We start from the raw sequence: 17,419 nt of genomic DNA on the forward strand, positions 1-17,419 counted from the left end.
AACAGAAGGCAACAGTGAACGTGCACTGTGTAGAGTATCAAATGCTCCTTGTAAAAAAATACATTATTTGCCTGTAAGATTATATGAACTGTCACATCTCCATTTAGCACAAAATTAAAACTTTTTTTAAATGGTTGTTTGCAGACAAAACTGTAATCCTTTATGTTTTTTTTAAGAGACAGAAAATAAACTCTGAAAAAGCTTAAACATTTTACCATCAAGTTCACAAAAATGATCCTGTGAATCATCGTATCTTGCCCAGTCAATGAAAGCCTCCTTACTTTGGTTACTGAAGGGAAAAAAATACATTTAATTTTAAACTTTTAAATTAACAATGTCAGTAAAAAACACAATCCACATATAGTAGTTAACTTGGAACTGAATTCTGAATATCTAACTCGAGAATATGTGGAGTTACTGCTTGTTAACTGCAGAGATTCAAGCAGGCATCAACTGCAGTACTTTTTAAAGTCATTAATGTCAGACAGCAAGAAAGACTTCACAGTCATAATTTGAACAAACTGTGCAGTGGCAGTGACTTCTCTTCCTTTGGTAACAGCTTGGTAAAATACTGTCATAGCACACATTTTTAACACTTTTCAAAGTACTATAGCAGCTGTCACTTGGGCGTGAGGGGAGGATGCATCATATTTTTGTTTCCTGTAATTTCAACGAGATCTGCAATAGTTAGCCTTGCTTTTTAGTGGGAAACTGGATGTCTAAATGCCCCTTCGAAGCTAAATTACTCAATAAGTATGATTTGTCTTAAGCCTTTTAAGTAATAATGGTATTCCACTCAGCCTAGCATTTTCAAAGGTGTACTGTACCAGAGAGACAAGTACTTTGAAGTTCCCACACTATGAAACATAAGCAGTGCCAAAAGCTGAATGTTTTCCCCTGTGCATAGGTGCAGCACAGAACTTCTGATGCCACGCTACTGACAGCAAAATATAAGCAAAGATTGGGAACTCCGCGCTATGGTGCAGTGGAACACCTTGAAATAATGAAAACGACCTATTCCGTTTGATCAAATTAGTACTAGCTCAGTTCTACAAACAGAGGCAATTCTATAACAAGATACGTTCTTAACTTTCTCCCACATCACACTTGTATTTGGCATTCGGCAAGGAACTTCTCCAGTAATTACTAGTAGGCAAGATTTGATAATCACAAGAAATACAGATGATAAAGAAAAATAACCCAAAGCCATGAGGATGATTGTATGGGGATATAGCGGAAGATTTGGCAAGGAGATTAGTTAAATGTAAATACGCTCAAGTGACTTGCACCTGTCTGTAGAGAAAGCACATACATCACACTAATTGTTTTACTGACCTTGTGTGCTTGATGAATAGAACCTCTGTGTTAGATAACACAGGCCTGTGAGAAACTCTAGGCACCTTATCACTATGTCTGAGATTCCTGCTTTGTTGTTGAAAAGCAGGAGGCTGCGCCTGCCTGAAGCCTTGAAATACAGGTGAGCTCAGCAGGCCCAGTGATCTCCCAGCAGGGCTGAACTGACCAGCGCCTGCATCCCCACTGGAGTCACCTCTGCTGGGAGCTTAGGTGTGGCTTCGGAGATCCCCCAGTAGAGAGGTAACTCAAATAAAACTTGCTCTTTGTAATGCAAGATTTTTTTAAGTGCTGTTCCACATACTTTTCTATTCAGGGGCAACTACAGAGTTCCTCCCACTCAACCCTGACTGTGCCATGCAATAAGCAAGACCAGGGAATTGATCCAAGCTAAAAATAACTTTACCAACAACAAAAGTAACTCACAAACTCCCTGATCTGGTTCACTGAATAATCACAAACAGGCACATCAGTGTAACGGAAGGACAAAGCATGAGAGAATCCCTTAACCAAGTACAGTCATCAAGAACAAAGACTGGTATAATCAAAAAGTAGAAGAAAGGTGGCTTTATGTGCAAGTTTCCTCCAACTCCTGATGCTGTAAGATACCTCTTTCAAATAATATCAAAGTGCACTTTTTTTTTTTTTTCCACTTAATGCCTTTACCTTCAGATGTTCTTGCATCATTTCACATTTACTTTCTAATGGGCTACGGAAAGAATGAAGAACAAAAACCAGCACATTGCAAAAACAAGACAGACAAAAATGAAAAGCTCCTTTGTTACTATTTTTGTACTATTATTGTAAATCACAGCATACCTTAAGGTACTGTTAACTGCTCCCAGTTTGTTAGCTTGCTCACAGTCTTCCAATTCTTTGGAATTATTTGCTGCTTTTGAATACTGTAAGAAAATTCATATTTAATATACAAATGAATTAGCTAAAATTCTCCAAGAACAGATGCTGTGAAAAATATCTCTAGGTTTAGCACTGAGTTGACTAGCATCAAGGAAAGTTCTCAGATTCTAGAAGCAGTAAGTAATTCTGGACCACTTCTTATTTCTATTTGCTTAATTTCATCAGGCAAATTTCACTCTGTGGACTTAACTACCACAGAATATTTTTTTGTTGTTGTTGTTTGAGTTGAGTTCTGAAGTGTTTCCCATACTTATTTACATTCTTGTAAAAGGACCTTGGAAGACACAAAGTGTCAAACCTATAACATACCTTGTATTTTGCAAGCATAATCATACCCCCAGTTTCATTGTTCATTTCAGTAGGAAAATGTATCAGTATTAGCCATTTTCCCCTCATGTTTCATTTAATCCTTTTCATTGGCACTCCTTAGATGTGCACAGCTCTGAAGAGAGGCTTTTCAAGCTGAACTAAAATTTTTACTATTTTAAAGGTAATATTGAAGTATTTAGGCTGAACTCTGATTCTACAGTATTTTTAAAAGAGAAATCCACTAAAATAGACTTACTGTTGTAATACTAAGGAAAACATTCAAAGAATTAAAGATTGAATACCACTATACAACAATAATATGGTTATTTGGGAATTCGTTAAATCTGTGAGCGTAAAGCTAAACAAAAAAAATCCTTCTAACAGTTTTGAAACATAATAGATAGTATCATTGCTCTCTTAAAAGATAAACAAACCCAAATTCCCCTTTTTCTGGGTTTTTCGGGTTAGGGGGTTTTTGTCTGTGTGTGTTTTGTTTTGCAGGCTCAGCCTTAGGTTTACAGATTTCTAGCATATCACAGTCCTTAAAAGATACAGAAAATGATTTTATGTTAAGTGACTGGTAGCTTATATAAAACTAAACTTCTGGCTTCACTTCAGGGCACATACATATTGACATGAAGGATTACTATCCAAAACCAGCTCAAAATAAAAACATAAGCTTGGGTCAACCCTTCAGCAATAGTAAACAACAGTAGTTGTATACATTTTTAAAGAGAATGGTTCATTTCTGATGACAAACTTGTTGCCAAGATGCTAAAGCAAAGTATCACAACGCTGCTCGAAAAAGAAAGGATTTAATTAAAACTGTTCAAATGAGTAAGCAAGATGACTTGCTTTAAAATATGTTTGCCAGAAAAAATACATAGAAAAATAGCAGAACCTACTGAAGACCGAAGACATTAAGGAGATTGAAAAACACAAGTAATTTAAACCTTTTTAGGGGCCTTCCCCATATTTACTCTAGAAGGAAACGCTTAATTTTCTTGGATTTGCCAGGTGTGGGGGCTCATTATTTAGTATTATATGGATGCTAAAGGGAAAAATCTGAACAAAGAAGATATCTGACCTAGAATGAATCAGGTATTGCTGATGAAATAACATACCGAGATGCTGAAGAAAATACTTCACATGCCTAGAGTTGCAAACCATTCCCTATCCTGAAGTGAAAAGCCTTACTGCCAAGAATATAGTCCTAAATTTAAGGTTTCAAACAGAATGAATATTCAAGCCTCAAAATATGTTTCCAGGCTTCACTGTTCTCCACTGTTCAACAGCAACAGCTATCAGACCAGTGCTGTGTGATCACTGAGTACATCAGGACAAAGAATCTGTTCCTGCCAAAGCAGGATCTCCTAAGAGCAGTTTCTGGAAGAAAACAGAAAAGAGGTAGACTGGAAGTAAAATATTAAGTTAAATGTTTTAACCTCCAGTCAGTGCATCCTGTCCATTGCTTCAAAGATTAATATAGCAGCTGTCATGACAGTTCTCTAATGTCTAGCCCTCCTTTGTGCCTCTCCAGCAGCATCTCAAAAACCTTATGTTGGTGTCAAGAATTAAAAAGAGATCCTCTACTGTTAACTGCACTTCTGTAGGGAAGCTGTGCAAGTGTAACTCTAGTCTTTGTGGCTAGATGAGATTTCAAAAGAAGAACTGTTCTCTCTATGCTTCAGCAAACAAACAAAAAAAAGCCCCCACAAAAGCCTAAATAAAACTAGAAGTTTACAAGCTCATCTAAATTAAGAGAAAAGGGCAATAGGAAGCTGCACAGAAGCCAAGCAGTTACACCACAGAAAACTTCTACCCTGAGTATATCTACTGAAGAGAACATAGATCTCATAATTCAAAACATGTCATGGGTTGTTTTCACTTTTCCAAGGCAGACACTATCAGGATGAAAGAAACTGGACATATATGTCCCCACAGGAAAAGCACCATTTTTTTTTTTTTTTTAACCAATACTTTAAGGATAATCCATAATGCACAACTTTCCCAAATGGACTAATCACAGGCTAACAGCACAGTACTTGAATAGCCCTTGAAACAAAACATTCACACTAAGATGAGTTTGATGTTTCCTTAAAAGGGATATTAAGTGAGATAGTAAATTTTTAATTGGCTCTGAGAAAGATCTTTAACTGAATCATAAGAAGAAAATACCGTAGGTAAGATTTATGTCAGTCCCGATGAAAATTTTCCTGCAGAAATATCTTTTTCTGACAAAGAAACAGCAGATATCAGTGCCTTTGTTCTGCTACAGATTAAAGGTGCAGAACTGCCCAACTTTCAGTACTGTAGCTGGTTGCAACAACCTACAAGGCAATTCAAAGGAAACAACTGTAGCAAACATACCAGCAAAAGATAGCTTCCCAAATAAGCTATCCCAGTTTCATTGTGGAGAAAGCAAAAGGTGGCTGATTTTTCACTTCCGAAGTCCAATTCAATATGCTCATGTGACATATCTTAAGAACAGCATACTTTTTGGCTACTACTTAACATCTTACTTATGACTCTCGAGATTAATCAATCAGGTAGCTCAAATGCCTACTAGAAGAAGAGTTTCTAAAACAGTCTTTAACATCTTAGAATGCCTCTTTAGGAGGCACGACGGTGTTCCAGGAGTCAGTTTCTCTGCAATCAAGCTTGGAAGAGAACAGAGTCAATGTAAAAGAGAACTGGCAACATGTTATGGATAATCTAAAGATTATGGATAATCTAAAACCCTAGATCTTCTGTCTAGAAATAGTGCAAAAGTTTTCCCAGAACAACCAAAGTTGCTTGTCCTGAAACAATGAATGACTGACATTTAAGTCATGTCAGTGAGAAAGATATTTCTTCTCTGATCCCCAGAAACCCTTCAATGAAGAGGCACACTTCAGTTTGAGTATGTATGTATGAACAGGAGCCAAGACTTCTTCCTGAGCTAAAGCTTGGGCAGACTTGTCTGCACTGTTCATGACAGCAGGACACAGAAGTCATCAATTCACAATGAAGTATTCCTCTCAGCTATTTTCAGTGATCTTTCTTGATATAAAGTCTACACCTAATGCCAATAGCCATTTACAATATGGTGAGCTACATTCAGGTGAGGCAAGCACCAACTGTGACTGCCCAGTGAGGTGGAAAATACTGGGGAGGATGGAGATATGATAGTTAAGCAACGGTAAGTAGGGGTCTACAACACAGCCAATGCACTCAACAGGAAGATCTCTCATTTGGGCACCATTACTCCATCAACTGCAAAAATTCTTATCCTTGGGCAGTGTGTTTGGGATTTGGAGGCAGAGGAGGGTTGCTTCTTTTTCTGCTCTGACCTTTTTTCTGGGCATGTATACCCTCTCTACTTTTCTGGTTTTGCTAAGATCGCTTGGTGATTCAGGAAAGATGACTTCGAGAGAAGCAAGCAAAAGCCAACAGCACATACTACTTAATCTGGCACCGACCACTTTAGCCTAAAGACCAAATCGTTTTTAGACTAATAACCTTCTCAACATTAGACACGGCAAAACTACATATAATTGTTAAGGTTCTTCTAACACTAGAAGTTGTGATTATATATGATTCTTACAAAAGACTGCACAGCCACTACCCCATGCATCTTAGCCTAGGCCCTATAGAAGGTGGCCTGTACTCAGAAGTGAACAAAATATTTTGCATCAGGCATTCTATGGCCACATACTGCTGTCACTGGTCACTCATTGAGGCAGTCTGCACCAGCTCTCAAGCTGTAACAGACTCAGAATGAATGACACGACAGTATCAGCTATGTCAGAAACACTATTATATGTAAGAGTGAAAATGTAAAGCCACGTACAGGAACTGATCAGTTATGGTAATGTTATGTTAACAATTTCATCACTACGCCAAGATTGAAGGTTTGTAAAAAGTCACACCACGACTGTAATGTTAAGATTTAAAAAAACAAAGAAAAACACCACAACCAGAAAGAACTTGTGTAATAAATGAATACTTACTTTATTAGTGCTCCCAGCCTTAATTCCAACAGGTATTTTGCTCTAAAAACAAAAAATAAATCACAGTTTTACACTGTTCATAGAAGTGATTGTCTGATTAAAATCTACAAATCAAATTTTACAGAGGTCAAAGCAAACTTGCTTTTAAATAATTAACTTTCTCCTTTACCTTCTCAAGATTATATACCCAAAACAGTGCTAGAGCTTAGAAGAGATTTATTCTTAACGTTTTATTGGTAAAATGACTAAGACCTTAAAATATTTTGGTTGAATTTCCGCTTCTGAAATTGAAAATAATTTAATTGTCACTCCTTTATTTAAATTTAAGTTCTCGTTAGTAAATATTGTTAGTCACTGCAAATTCACAAACATTTTAACCAAATGACCTTTTTATATTTCATATTATTCGATCCATACCTCAGGACAAGGCTCCACATGACAGTCTTTGATAGAACAGTGGCCATCATCAGCCCAAAACGGGCACGGTCTCTTCAGGTTGACCTACACATACAAACCCAAAAGTTTACAATCAACACTTATATAAGGCAACTTTAAAGAAAAAGCTCTCAGTACCAAGAAATCCTTTCAAATTAAAGGAGAGGATACAAGGAAAAAGGATTAAATTTAGTACTTAAACTGGGGTGGGGAGCAGTGTGCAGTTTTGGTCTATTGGTTGGTTTCTTTTAACTACTCTACCTCTGAGCATATAAGCTGAAAGTTGCCAGAGAGGAACGGTTAGTGACAATGGTCTCCAGTGGACACATAGTATATGAAATCACAAATCGAATCTCTCACCACTAATATCACTTCAAAGCAGTAAATAAGCTATCAGAAAGAAGGCAAATCAGCCATATGCACCCATAAAATGGTTGTATTTACAATCCGTTGTACTATACTGATCAAGAAAATACATTTGATAGAGGACAGACTAGTGCACAAGTTTACTAACTAAAATAAGCACTTGGATGATTTCAGGTTTCAAGCAATAAAACCAGGCAATCTTTACTACACATCATAACTGGTCAAGGAAGAAAGAGTATTTTAATGGCCTCAAATTATAGAGCAGCCCCCTAAGAATTGGCAAATGAACTCTAAATCATGAACTTGGAGTCCACTGCATATGGTACCTGAAGGGTTCCTGCTATGACAGAAGAAACAGATTACTCAATCTTTTAATTTGGAGAAAACCTGAAATCACTGAGCAGCCTTGAACAATTATTCCATTAAAAAAAACCCTTTATGGTTCGAAGACATTTAACTGCCAGAGTACATTTATACTGGACCAGTAATTTGCTTTAAGTGGCCTGTTTTGGGGGGTAATATAGTAACAGAAGCCCAATGGCTACATTCACTGAATTGTCAAACCAAAACCTCAACAATAGATAAATTAATCAAATTCATTTTTTCCCCAGCATTATACATAACACACTAACCAAAAGAAAAACTAGACAAAAGTATGCCTCTGATACAAATGGGGTACAATACGAAGAATCTCGGATCAATTGTAGCCAGATTTTACTCTCCCTCCAGTCTATTAACTTAATTTTGAGAGCTAAGAAAAATAAAAACCATGCACAAAAATTCAAGAAACAGCCTTTAATGCTTGAAAGATAAACTGTTCTGAGGCACTATGTACCCAAATTAAAGCAAAACAAAAAGAATTGCCTCTTTAAGTGTTCTCTCAATACCACAAAAGATCTCCAAAGAACAAAACTTAATGTTTGACTTGCTCAACTGCCCTTTATTATACTAAATTGCTCTACCAAACCTTTCAGCAAGTTCTTTCTGTATTTTCAAAACACATATACAAAGTTAACTACTATATAGCATCTGAAGGAAAGACTGATTTCCAGGTATCAATTCTGATTTACTTATTTAGCATGACTGGAGATTATAAATTCAGCTTCAAAAAGTTAGAGAGAATCCTCAGTCAAAAAACAAGACATTAAGCAGATGGTACAACTTCTTAGGAGTGATGACAACCATCTTCTAGTTGCAGTTCAAGCCATGCTAGCATAGATACATTAAAAGTAGAGATTTTAGGTCACTTCCTGCCTGTTTCCTCTATTCAATCCACAAACACCACCCCTAGAAAAAAAAACAAAAAAAGTAAAATTTTATAATTTTTTGTACTTGTTCACTCATCTTTAAGTAAAGCACAAATAGTACTATATTTTACATGACCTTCACAATAAGACCTATTATATTAAACATGCTATTACCACTAACTTCTACCAATAAAAAGACCAGCTAACAGACTACAACCTTCTTCAAAGTTAACTGTAACAATAAAAAACGCTAACATACTTGAGATGCAAGTAACTAGGCAGTCACTATTCTGACACAGAGGAACACTGTAAATAAAAGAATACTGCTGTCTAAGCTGCAGATTAATTCAGAAAGAACACCTGCAAATCAAGATTTACTATTTCCAGAATGACTCAAGAGCACTGAAAACCAGTGCACACAGTTCTGAGAGACACTGCGGCTGTATAGCACTTGTACTTTAACCAATACCAATCATCTGCTGACTACACAGAACTTCCTTATACTTTCTTTAGGGTGTGAAGTATTAGATCTCATTATTATCTTTTGAAGCATTATTCAATACTTGTCACAGTTTCAAAGTTAGGTTCCTTATCATGAGGCTTCCATAGTTTGTGTGTTTTGACATATAAAACCACACAGAGACAAAATAATTTATTCCCTTATTTCTTTCACTAAGAAGTGTTCCATTAACCATATAGCAACCACCTAGCACAGTTTCATCAAGCTTTTAAAAGTCAGAGAAAACTTTATTTTAAAATAAAAAACTAGATAAGTCCGTTCAGCATTATAGACTACATTTAGAGTTATTTTATGGCTATTGAACTAGTAACACAACAGGAATACTGTGACTGTAGTTACAAAAGCTCATGATCTGAATTCCTATTACAAATTAAATTACTTCAGAGTAGGAGTGTTTTTACTCCCAGAACAAGTATACTCCCCTATGCTTATTCAGTATTTAGCTACACTGTAGTTGACCCAGATGATCATTGCCTACCCTCATAATCTCCACATCCATCTATGTGCTTAATAGCAACTCCATGATTCTCTGCAGGGCCATCAAAAAAACTGTTGCATATTCAGAGTGGAAAAGGTGAAAAACATTCTGACTTAGTTTTCTTGTTCAACACAGATTCTTCCCTGTCACAACTGGAAGTATTAGATAATGTGTGGTGATGGGTGGACTGCACACTGGCCTTTGTAATTGCCCATCCTTTAGGAAGATCAGTATGAAAGATGAGGTAGGATGGCAACACTATTTAAGTATAATCTGCAGAACTGCTGTTGAAATGATTAGCAGCTCTAGATCTGCAGGGTGAAAACAGGATTGTATAAAACCCTGTATATATGTTGCTACTCTGTTTTATACTTTTCTGTTGTCTCTGGAGAATTGAATTACCACTACAATGTGATGTATTATCACTGTAGTTGCACATACCTTGTTTCTCCTGAAAAGTGAAGTCAGAGCTGTATCATGTAGCAGGATGAATTCATAATGAAGTGACACAGTACTGCTTGCTAAGGCTAGAAATGGAAGATTCTAGCACTTTTTTTTCTCCTTCCTCACATTCATAACCCCATCTTGCATGTGTTTAATACTTGTCTGGTTCCAGATCAGCTAGATAACTTGCTACATCCTAGGGAAAGCAAAACCAAACCAACCAAACCCAAATATCCAAACTAAAAATCTACCAAGTTAAAGAGATGCATTGGCCTAATGCACAGTCAGACAAGCCCAAGAAAGAAAAACACAGAAGGGGCAGGACAGTCTGCTCTTAAGGAGTGTAACCTCCTTTTTCCAGTGACAGGCAATCATCTGATTATCTCAGAATGCAACCTCATTTTCAAGTTAAGCACATCTGAAACCAGAAGTATCAGGCTTCAAATGTCTTATTTTACTCATCAGATTCTAATACAGAGAAAGAAAAATGTTTAAAGTAATAAAAAAGTGATATTACATACTACTTGAAAATTCACAGAATCACAGAATGCTAGGGATTGGAAGGGACCTCCAAAGATCATCTAGTCCAATCCCGCTGCTTGAGCAGGAACACTTAGATGAGGCTACACAGAATGTGTCCAGGCGGGTTTTGAACATCTCCAGAGCAGAAGACTCCACAACCTCCCTGGGCAGCCTAGTCCAGTGTTCTGTCACCCTCACTGAGAAGAAGTTTCTTCTCATATTTAAGTGGAACCTCTTGTGTTCTAATTTGAACCCATTACCCCTTGTCCTACCATTGATTGTCACTGAGAAGAGCCTGGCTCCATCCTCATGACACTCACCCTGTATATATTTGTAAACATTAATGAGGTCACCCCTCAGTCTCCTCTTCTCCAAACTAAAGAGACCCAGCTCCCTCAGCCTTTCCTCATAAGAGAGATGCTCCACTCCATCATCTTCATGGCCCTGCGCTGGACTCTCTCCCTGTCCTTGAACTGAGAGGCCCAGAACTGGACACAATATTCCAGGTGTGGTCTCACTCAAGACAGAGTAGAGGGGGAGGAGAACCTCCCTCGACCTACTGACCACCCCCCCTTCTAATACACCCCAGGATGCCATTGGCCTTTTTGGCCACAAGGATACAGTGCTGGCTCATGGTCATCCTGCTGTCCACCAGGACACCCAGGTCCCTTTCCCCTACACTGCTCTCTAATAGGTCATTCCCCAACCTACACTGGAACCTGGGGTTGTTCCTACCAAGATACAATACTCTACACTTTCCCTTGTTATATTTAATTCAATTTTTTCCCCGCCCAACTCTCCAGCCTGTCGAGGTCTCGCTGGATAGCAGCACAGCCTTCTGGCGTGTCAGCCACTCCTCCCAGTTTGCTGTCACTAGCAAACTTGCTGATAGTACACTCTATTCCCTCATCCAAATCATCGATGAATATATTGAATAATACCAGCCCCAGTACTGACTCTTGAGGCACTCAACTAGATATAGACTAGATATAGGCCTCCAACTAGACTCTGCGCCATTAACCACAACTCTCTGGATTCTTGCCTTCAGCCAGTTCACAGTCCACCTCACTACCCAATTGTCCAGACCACACTCCCTCAGTTTAGCTGTAAGGATGCTGTAGGAGACTGTGTCAAATACTTTACTGAAGTCAAGGTATTTTTACGTATTTTTCAAAGGAATAACGATTCTCTAGGTAGAGAACTCAGATAGCAACTTACAAGAAAAGGAAATCACCGCAATATTTCAATTTAAAATTACCCACATTTCTTAGAAGACAAGTACTGCATGCTGTCAGAAAGTTGGTAATATACAATACTTTTCCAGATGAAGCAGTATGAAGATACTACCTTTAAAGTTACCACTTATCAGTTGAATGAATGCAGTCATGCTTTACTGTCACTGACTCCAGGATTAACATAGCAAACATGACATACTGCCAACATAACTGTCAGGGACTGAAAACCTGCTACAACCAAATTAAAGAGCTGTGGGCTTCTAAAAGCCAACTTAATATTGACAAGTTGATTTTATATGTAATCCTCCCTATATTTTTAAAATTTTATTTAAATTATTCAGGGAAACACCATTCTAATTGTACCTTGTAATATCTGAAGTAATCACGTTCTTGCAGTTTCTGTATTTTGGGGAAGATCTTGAAAGTATTGAAGTCATCGATGCTTTCTATGTCACATAAACAATCATCTAGGACTCCTGTGAGCTATTAAAAAAATACATACAATTTTTAATAAAAATGCAATATTAACTACAGGAAAACATGACAGTCAAAAGAAATACCATAAAATGCAGTTCCACAGCAAATAATTTATTTCTCATAAATAAAATACTCTACAGGATACTTTACACACTCAGAATTAGAAAACAGACCTTAGCACTTTTTTTCAAGCTTAAGTCCACCTCCAACTACAATGCTGAATCAAAGTTAGCCAGATTAACACTTTCAGCCCTGAAATTTGTTGACAGATTCAGCATATAGAACTTTCTGCAGAATGATCAGTAAGATTTTCCATATTATGAACACATGGTATATTAGCACGGAGTTGAATACCAAGTATTCTCCCACCAAACACTCATTAGTTGATTTGCCAAAAAAACACCACAATAACACACCCTCATTTTATTTTTATAATTCTTCCCAAAGTGTAAGAACACTCCAACTAGTTTCCTTAGAGACATGCGAGAAAGGGGAACAGGTACTTTTTTGCCCCAAAAGTTAGTAACTTCGAAGTTAAATTCTACAAATAAATACTAGGAAAACCAGAAACAGGCGCTTCTGTTGTCAGGCTGTAGATCTATTGTGAAATTTGCAGGTCCCATCCCTCTTCTTGTGCCAGGTCAGTGAGCTGGTTCAAGGTACCGCACTATCTTAAGACCACTTTTACAAAAAGGAGTGCTGACAAGTGCAGAAGCACTACTGCCAGCAAGGGAGAGGAAGGTGGGACCATTCAAGTAGCAGAGAGAACAGGCCCAACTAACTTATCAGACTAAGCTACAGCAATACTTTGCTCAGATCCTGACAGTGTCTTAGCAGAAAGGGGAAAAAAGTTTAAAGGCTTTAGACCATATCTAAGGGAATGGAACCCAACACTGCTGCTAACTACTACTAGTCTTCAGCCAGACAGAAAATTCATTGACATACATGATGGCCTAGAAAGCATATAAAATAGGAAAGCCCACACATCTTATATCTTGCATGGTCTTAGAAGAACTTCTAATTATTAGAAGGTTATGTGCAAAAGGAGACAAAAAATATTTTATGGCATTTTTTTTCTCCACAGGTTTCACATAAATGAGATTACAAAATCATCTAATCTGTTTTATGCATGATAAATCACTCCACTACTTCACAGAACAGATACTCTTATATAACCAAGCTTGATGTAAAAGAGTCACTAGAAACCGAATTGCAGGCTTCCGCTCTTTTATGAAGCATAAAAGTGGCCTGGAAAATGGATTTCCCCCAACCCCCTGCGAGAATAAAGAAGTGAGGGTATGGAAGTAAAGCATTTAAGTAGAAAATTCACCTTACGTAGATCCTACTTTTCCCAAGGCACTAAATAGGCAGTCACAATTCTGCAGAGTAGATAAGGCAATGAAGTAAAACTCATTTAAGGGAAGTTACCCAAAGTCTTCCACGCTGTTCTGCTTGCCTTGTTATCTACCTTTAAACCTGGGCAAACAGCTACGAAAGAGACTATTTGTAATTACAGGTTTTTCACAAAGCCAAGAAATCTCACAGCCCACATGACTACCAACTTCAAAGTCAGAAGACAAAACTTCTTATTACTGATACTTACAGAAATACCCCCCCCCCCCCCCGCATTTTAATCTATAATGACTCCAGTCATACATAGGCAGAAATTAATTTTGCAGTCTTAACAGGTAACACCATACCACAAAACAAACAGTAGTACAATTCATTATAATATAAAAAGGCAAAAAGATAACTGAACATTTTGCTCAAATACTATTAAACTGAACAAACAGAATAAACCTTATGTGAAGAGCAATCATTTATTAAGCTGAAAGCAATAAGAAAGATCTGAGAAATTTTCTTTGGACTCAGAAGATAAAGAGGAGGAGGAAACTATTTTGATTACCACCTCAGGAAGATAGCCACTGCTCACAAAAATATTTATACCATCTATGCAAAACTGAAAAAGCTTTTCCAGTGGAAAAACGTTCCAAATAAACACGCGGTAGTTACACTCAGTGTCAAATCCCCATGGGAAAATAAAAAGCTGCAGTCTTTTTATTCAACTAAAACAGCAAACTAATGAAGGTCACATCTTTACCAGATGTATCTGATAAAAAACTCGATTCTAAGAACATCTTTCAAAGAACAGTACAGTTTATTTAGAACATTATGAAGCTTCAGAAATAAGCCCTCCCCAAAAATTAGAACTAGTCTAAGAAATTATTAAGAGAAAAATTAATTTAGAGTGACAAGACCAAGCAAATGAAATTCTAAATTGCTTTCTCACAAACTTTTCAAAACCAGAACAGTTGGCTCCTTGTATACATAAAATAGCAAAATCAATGTTTCCTTGGAAGTCATGCTCTAAAATTAAACTATGCTATATCTGTACCAAACCACAATTCAAAAAATGGGCTGACAGCACATATGAAACACCAATATTGCACACCAGTGGAGTCAATTCATCGTTAACTAATACAATAGCAACACAGGTTTCAAATAGCCCAGTTAAGAGGTTTTTTTATTAGTCCAGGTGTAGTCTTCAGTGCTCTCACTTGCATAATGATGGAACACTCTAAGCACATGCAGAAAATTGTTCCATTTTTGTTCCACTGGATCTTCCAGTGGATTATTTCTCAAACTGGAGACATCAAAATAAGAACAGTGTATTACACAGTTAAAATTCTGTATTGCAGGACCTATGCTGCTATTCACACAATTGGCACTTTGCCTTTTTTTAATTGAACTATACTAGTTAACTTAGTTCACAAATATAGAGCCAAACTGTAATGTAAGTTATCACACCTTTTATTACAATGGACAAGTATCAAGCTTTCTTTTCACCTTGAACTCTACGATAAACCTCAAAAGCATCAGCCTACTATAATTTGTGTTCAAGAAGTTGCTTGACATTGAATAGCTGCTATTTCTTCTATATTTCCATATGTTTATCAAATATTTCCATGTATTGCCAAACCTAGTTTAGTTCTTGTACAGATATTAGAGCTGTACTGGAGATGTTAAACTTCTAACTTATCTGCTCCAAGATAAATAAGCTTTTTGGAAGAAAAGGTCAAAGTTCAACCTGCCTCAATTTATCCTTATGAAATCTGGAAAAAGAAACATATTCAGCACTTCGACATTAAGAAAAACCTGAATAAATGGGTATACTAACAAGCAATCTACTCATAAAAACAACCTTATTAGTGTTATCAGGTGGTTGTACTTTAATTGCCTCAACAATTAGAAGACCACTTGGGATACCTTGTTTTCTTCCTTAATGTTTTACTTTGCTATAGCTGCAGAATGACAGAAAAATTATAAGTAACACAAGTCCAAGAACTAATGGCTAGCTCATCTTTTCCCTGCACAAGTCACACTCTAGGTATTTAAACTCTGAATACAATATGCTAACAATTTTACAAAACAGTGACGACCAGCCTCTCTGCCAAGCATCATAAGAGCATACCAGTTTGTTAACAGCTTCTTTAAGAATCTCAATTCAATTAGCATCTAGTTACTCTAAAACAGCTACTAAAATAAGGCATTTTTAAACCTGAGAAGACAAACTTACAATAGAAAAAAACTGCAATAAAAGCTATCTGTGCCAGAATACTCTAGCCACTGCCTTGGATGGTCACAACGCAGCATGTTACACAAAGCAGAAATTTAGAAAATAAAAAATAATAATAATAATCAGGTACAGTAAACAAACTTTGCTCCACATGGACATCATGTTTCCATATAAACTCACTCAAATGTCTTTGGCCCAGCTGAAACCCTTCCCTACTTGACAGCAGCTATTATTTCAGCCACAGTCATGCTGATGATGATGAACAGCAAACTCCCAACTACAAACACCTGTCATTCTGAAACTGCAAAGGCATTTTACAGAAAGAAGGTGCATTCTCACCCTTCTCTGTAATGTGGACAAACACACACGACCTAAACACAAGCCAAGCCTGGGCACTAGAATTATCATTCAAACATATGGCTTCTCATCAACTTCATAAGGGCACCGAAGTTTCTGCCTAAAGTCAAGTATATGACCCAAACCAAAGTTCCTCAGCACAACACCCCACAGGCAGCAAGCAGTGTTACCTAGATTAAACAACTCTTTGGTGTACCTGGACCACTATTCAACTATACTACCAGTGGCTCTCAGGTCAACCTGTTTCTCCCCTCACTAGCAGCGGGGCCCCCACGGCACGGAGGCTCCCAACCGCCCGGCCCCGGCTGCACCCGAGCAAGCAGCAGCCGCAGGATACTAAAAAGGACACGGGCTACAGACTCCAGCGAGGGATCCCCAGACTTCGCCCGAGGCTGCACAACGCACGGCCCGAAGCTGCCCTCTCCCCCACGACCCTCCCAAGAGCCCTCACCGCGTCCTGCAGCCCGCGACAGGGAGGACCTCTGCTTTTCCTCCCCTCAGGCGGAGGCTCGCAGCCCTTCCCACGGCCAGCGGGGCAGCCCTGACCGGCCACGCTCCCCGCCCGCCATAAGGGGACCCTGCCGCATCGTCCCATCTGCCACTGGTTCCTACCTGGGCCTCCGCTGTCAGGACGCAGCCGAGCACCGCCAGCAGCCGCGCTGCCAACCGCGCCCTCGCCGCTGTGCTCCAGACGGCACCGCCGCCGCTCATGCTGCTGTTGCTACTGCCGCCGCCGCCGCCGCTCCGCCCGCCGCGGCTGACGGGGGAGGGCGGCCCTCGCCCCGCTGCGCAGCAGCCGCCGCCGCCACAGGAAGGAGCCGGACGAGCTGAGGGTCGGCGGCGGTGGCAGCGTCTCCTGCTGCCTGCAGCGGGACCCGTCGGGCGGGGGCGCCGCGCCCGCCTCAACCTGCCCGCGCACTGCCGCCGTCACAGCACCGCCGCGCGCACACAGTCCTCTCGCGCGGCCGCCGCCACCCGCACAACCGCCCCAGCGCCCGCTCCTCGGGCAGCCGCGCGGCATCCCGGGAGCTGTAGTCCCCGCGCGCGCGCAACCGCCGCTGTGGCGCGTGGCCCAATAGGAGAGGACCACGCGCTCCTCCAAAACAAGCGGCGAGGGAGGAGCCGCAGAGCGTGTGCGCGCGGCCGGGGCGGGGGCGGCTGTGCCCGCGCGTCGACGCGTGAGGGGAGG

General features: G+C 39.2%; 1 protein-coding gene across 2 annotated transcripts in view; it reads right to left on the reverse strand.

Moving 5' to 3' along the window:
• ERO1B (endoplasmic reticulum oxidoreductase 1 beta) overlaps positions 1-17,256 on the reverse strand; it is a 33,186-nt gene extending 15,930 nt beyond the window's left edge. For both annotated transcript variants that reach the window (XM_065057791.1, XM_065057790.1), the window contains exons 1-6: positions 16,843-17,256; positions 12,183-12,302; positions 6,990-7,073; positions 6,573-6,614; positions 2,173-2,255; positions 216-289 (exon numbers count right to left, since the gene is read on the reverse strand). In XM_065057791.1, the coding sequence (XP_064913863.1) occupies positions 216-289; positions 2,173-2,255; positions 6,573-6,614; positions 6,990-7,073; positions 12,183-12,302; positions 16,843-16,941 (502 nt within the window). In that variant the 5' untranslated portion in view covers positions 16,942-17,256. The remainder of the gene's footprint in view (positions 1-215; positions 290-2,172; positions 2,256-6,572; positions 6,615-6,989; positions 7,074-12,182; positions 12,303-16,842) is intronic.
• Between the last annotated feature and the right edge of the window lie 163 nt (positions 17,257-17,419).

This window comes from Columba livia, chromosome 3 (genome assembly GCF_036013475.1).
Source record: "Columba livia isolate bColLiv1 breed racing homer chromosome 3, bColLiv1.pat.W.v2, whole genome shotgun sequence".
Lineage (NCBI taxonomy): Eukaryota > Metazoa > Chordata > Aves > Columbiformes > Columbidae > Columba > Columba livia.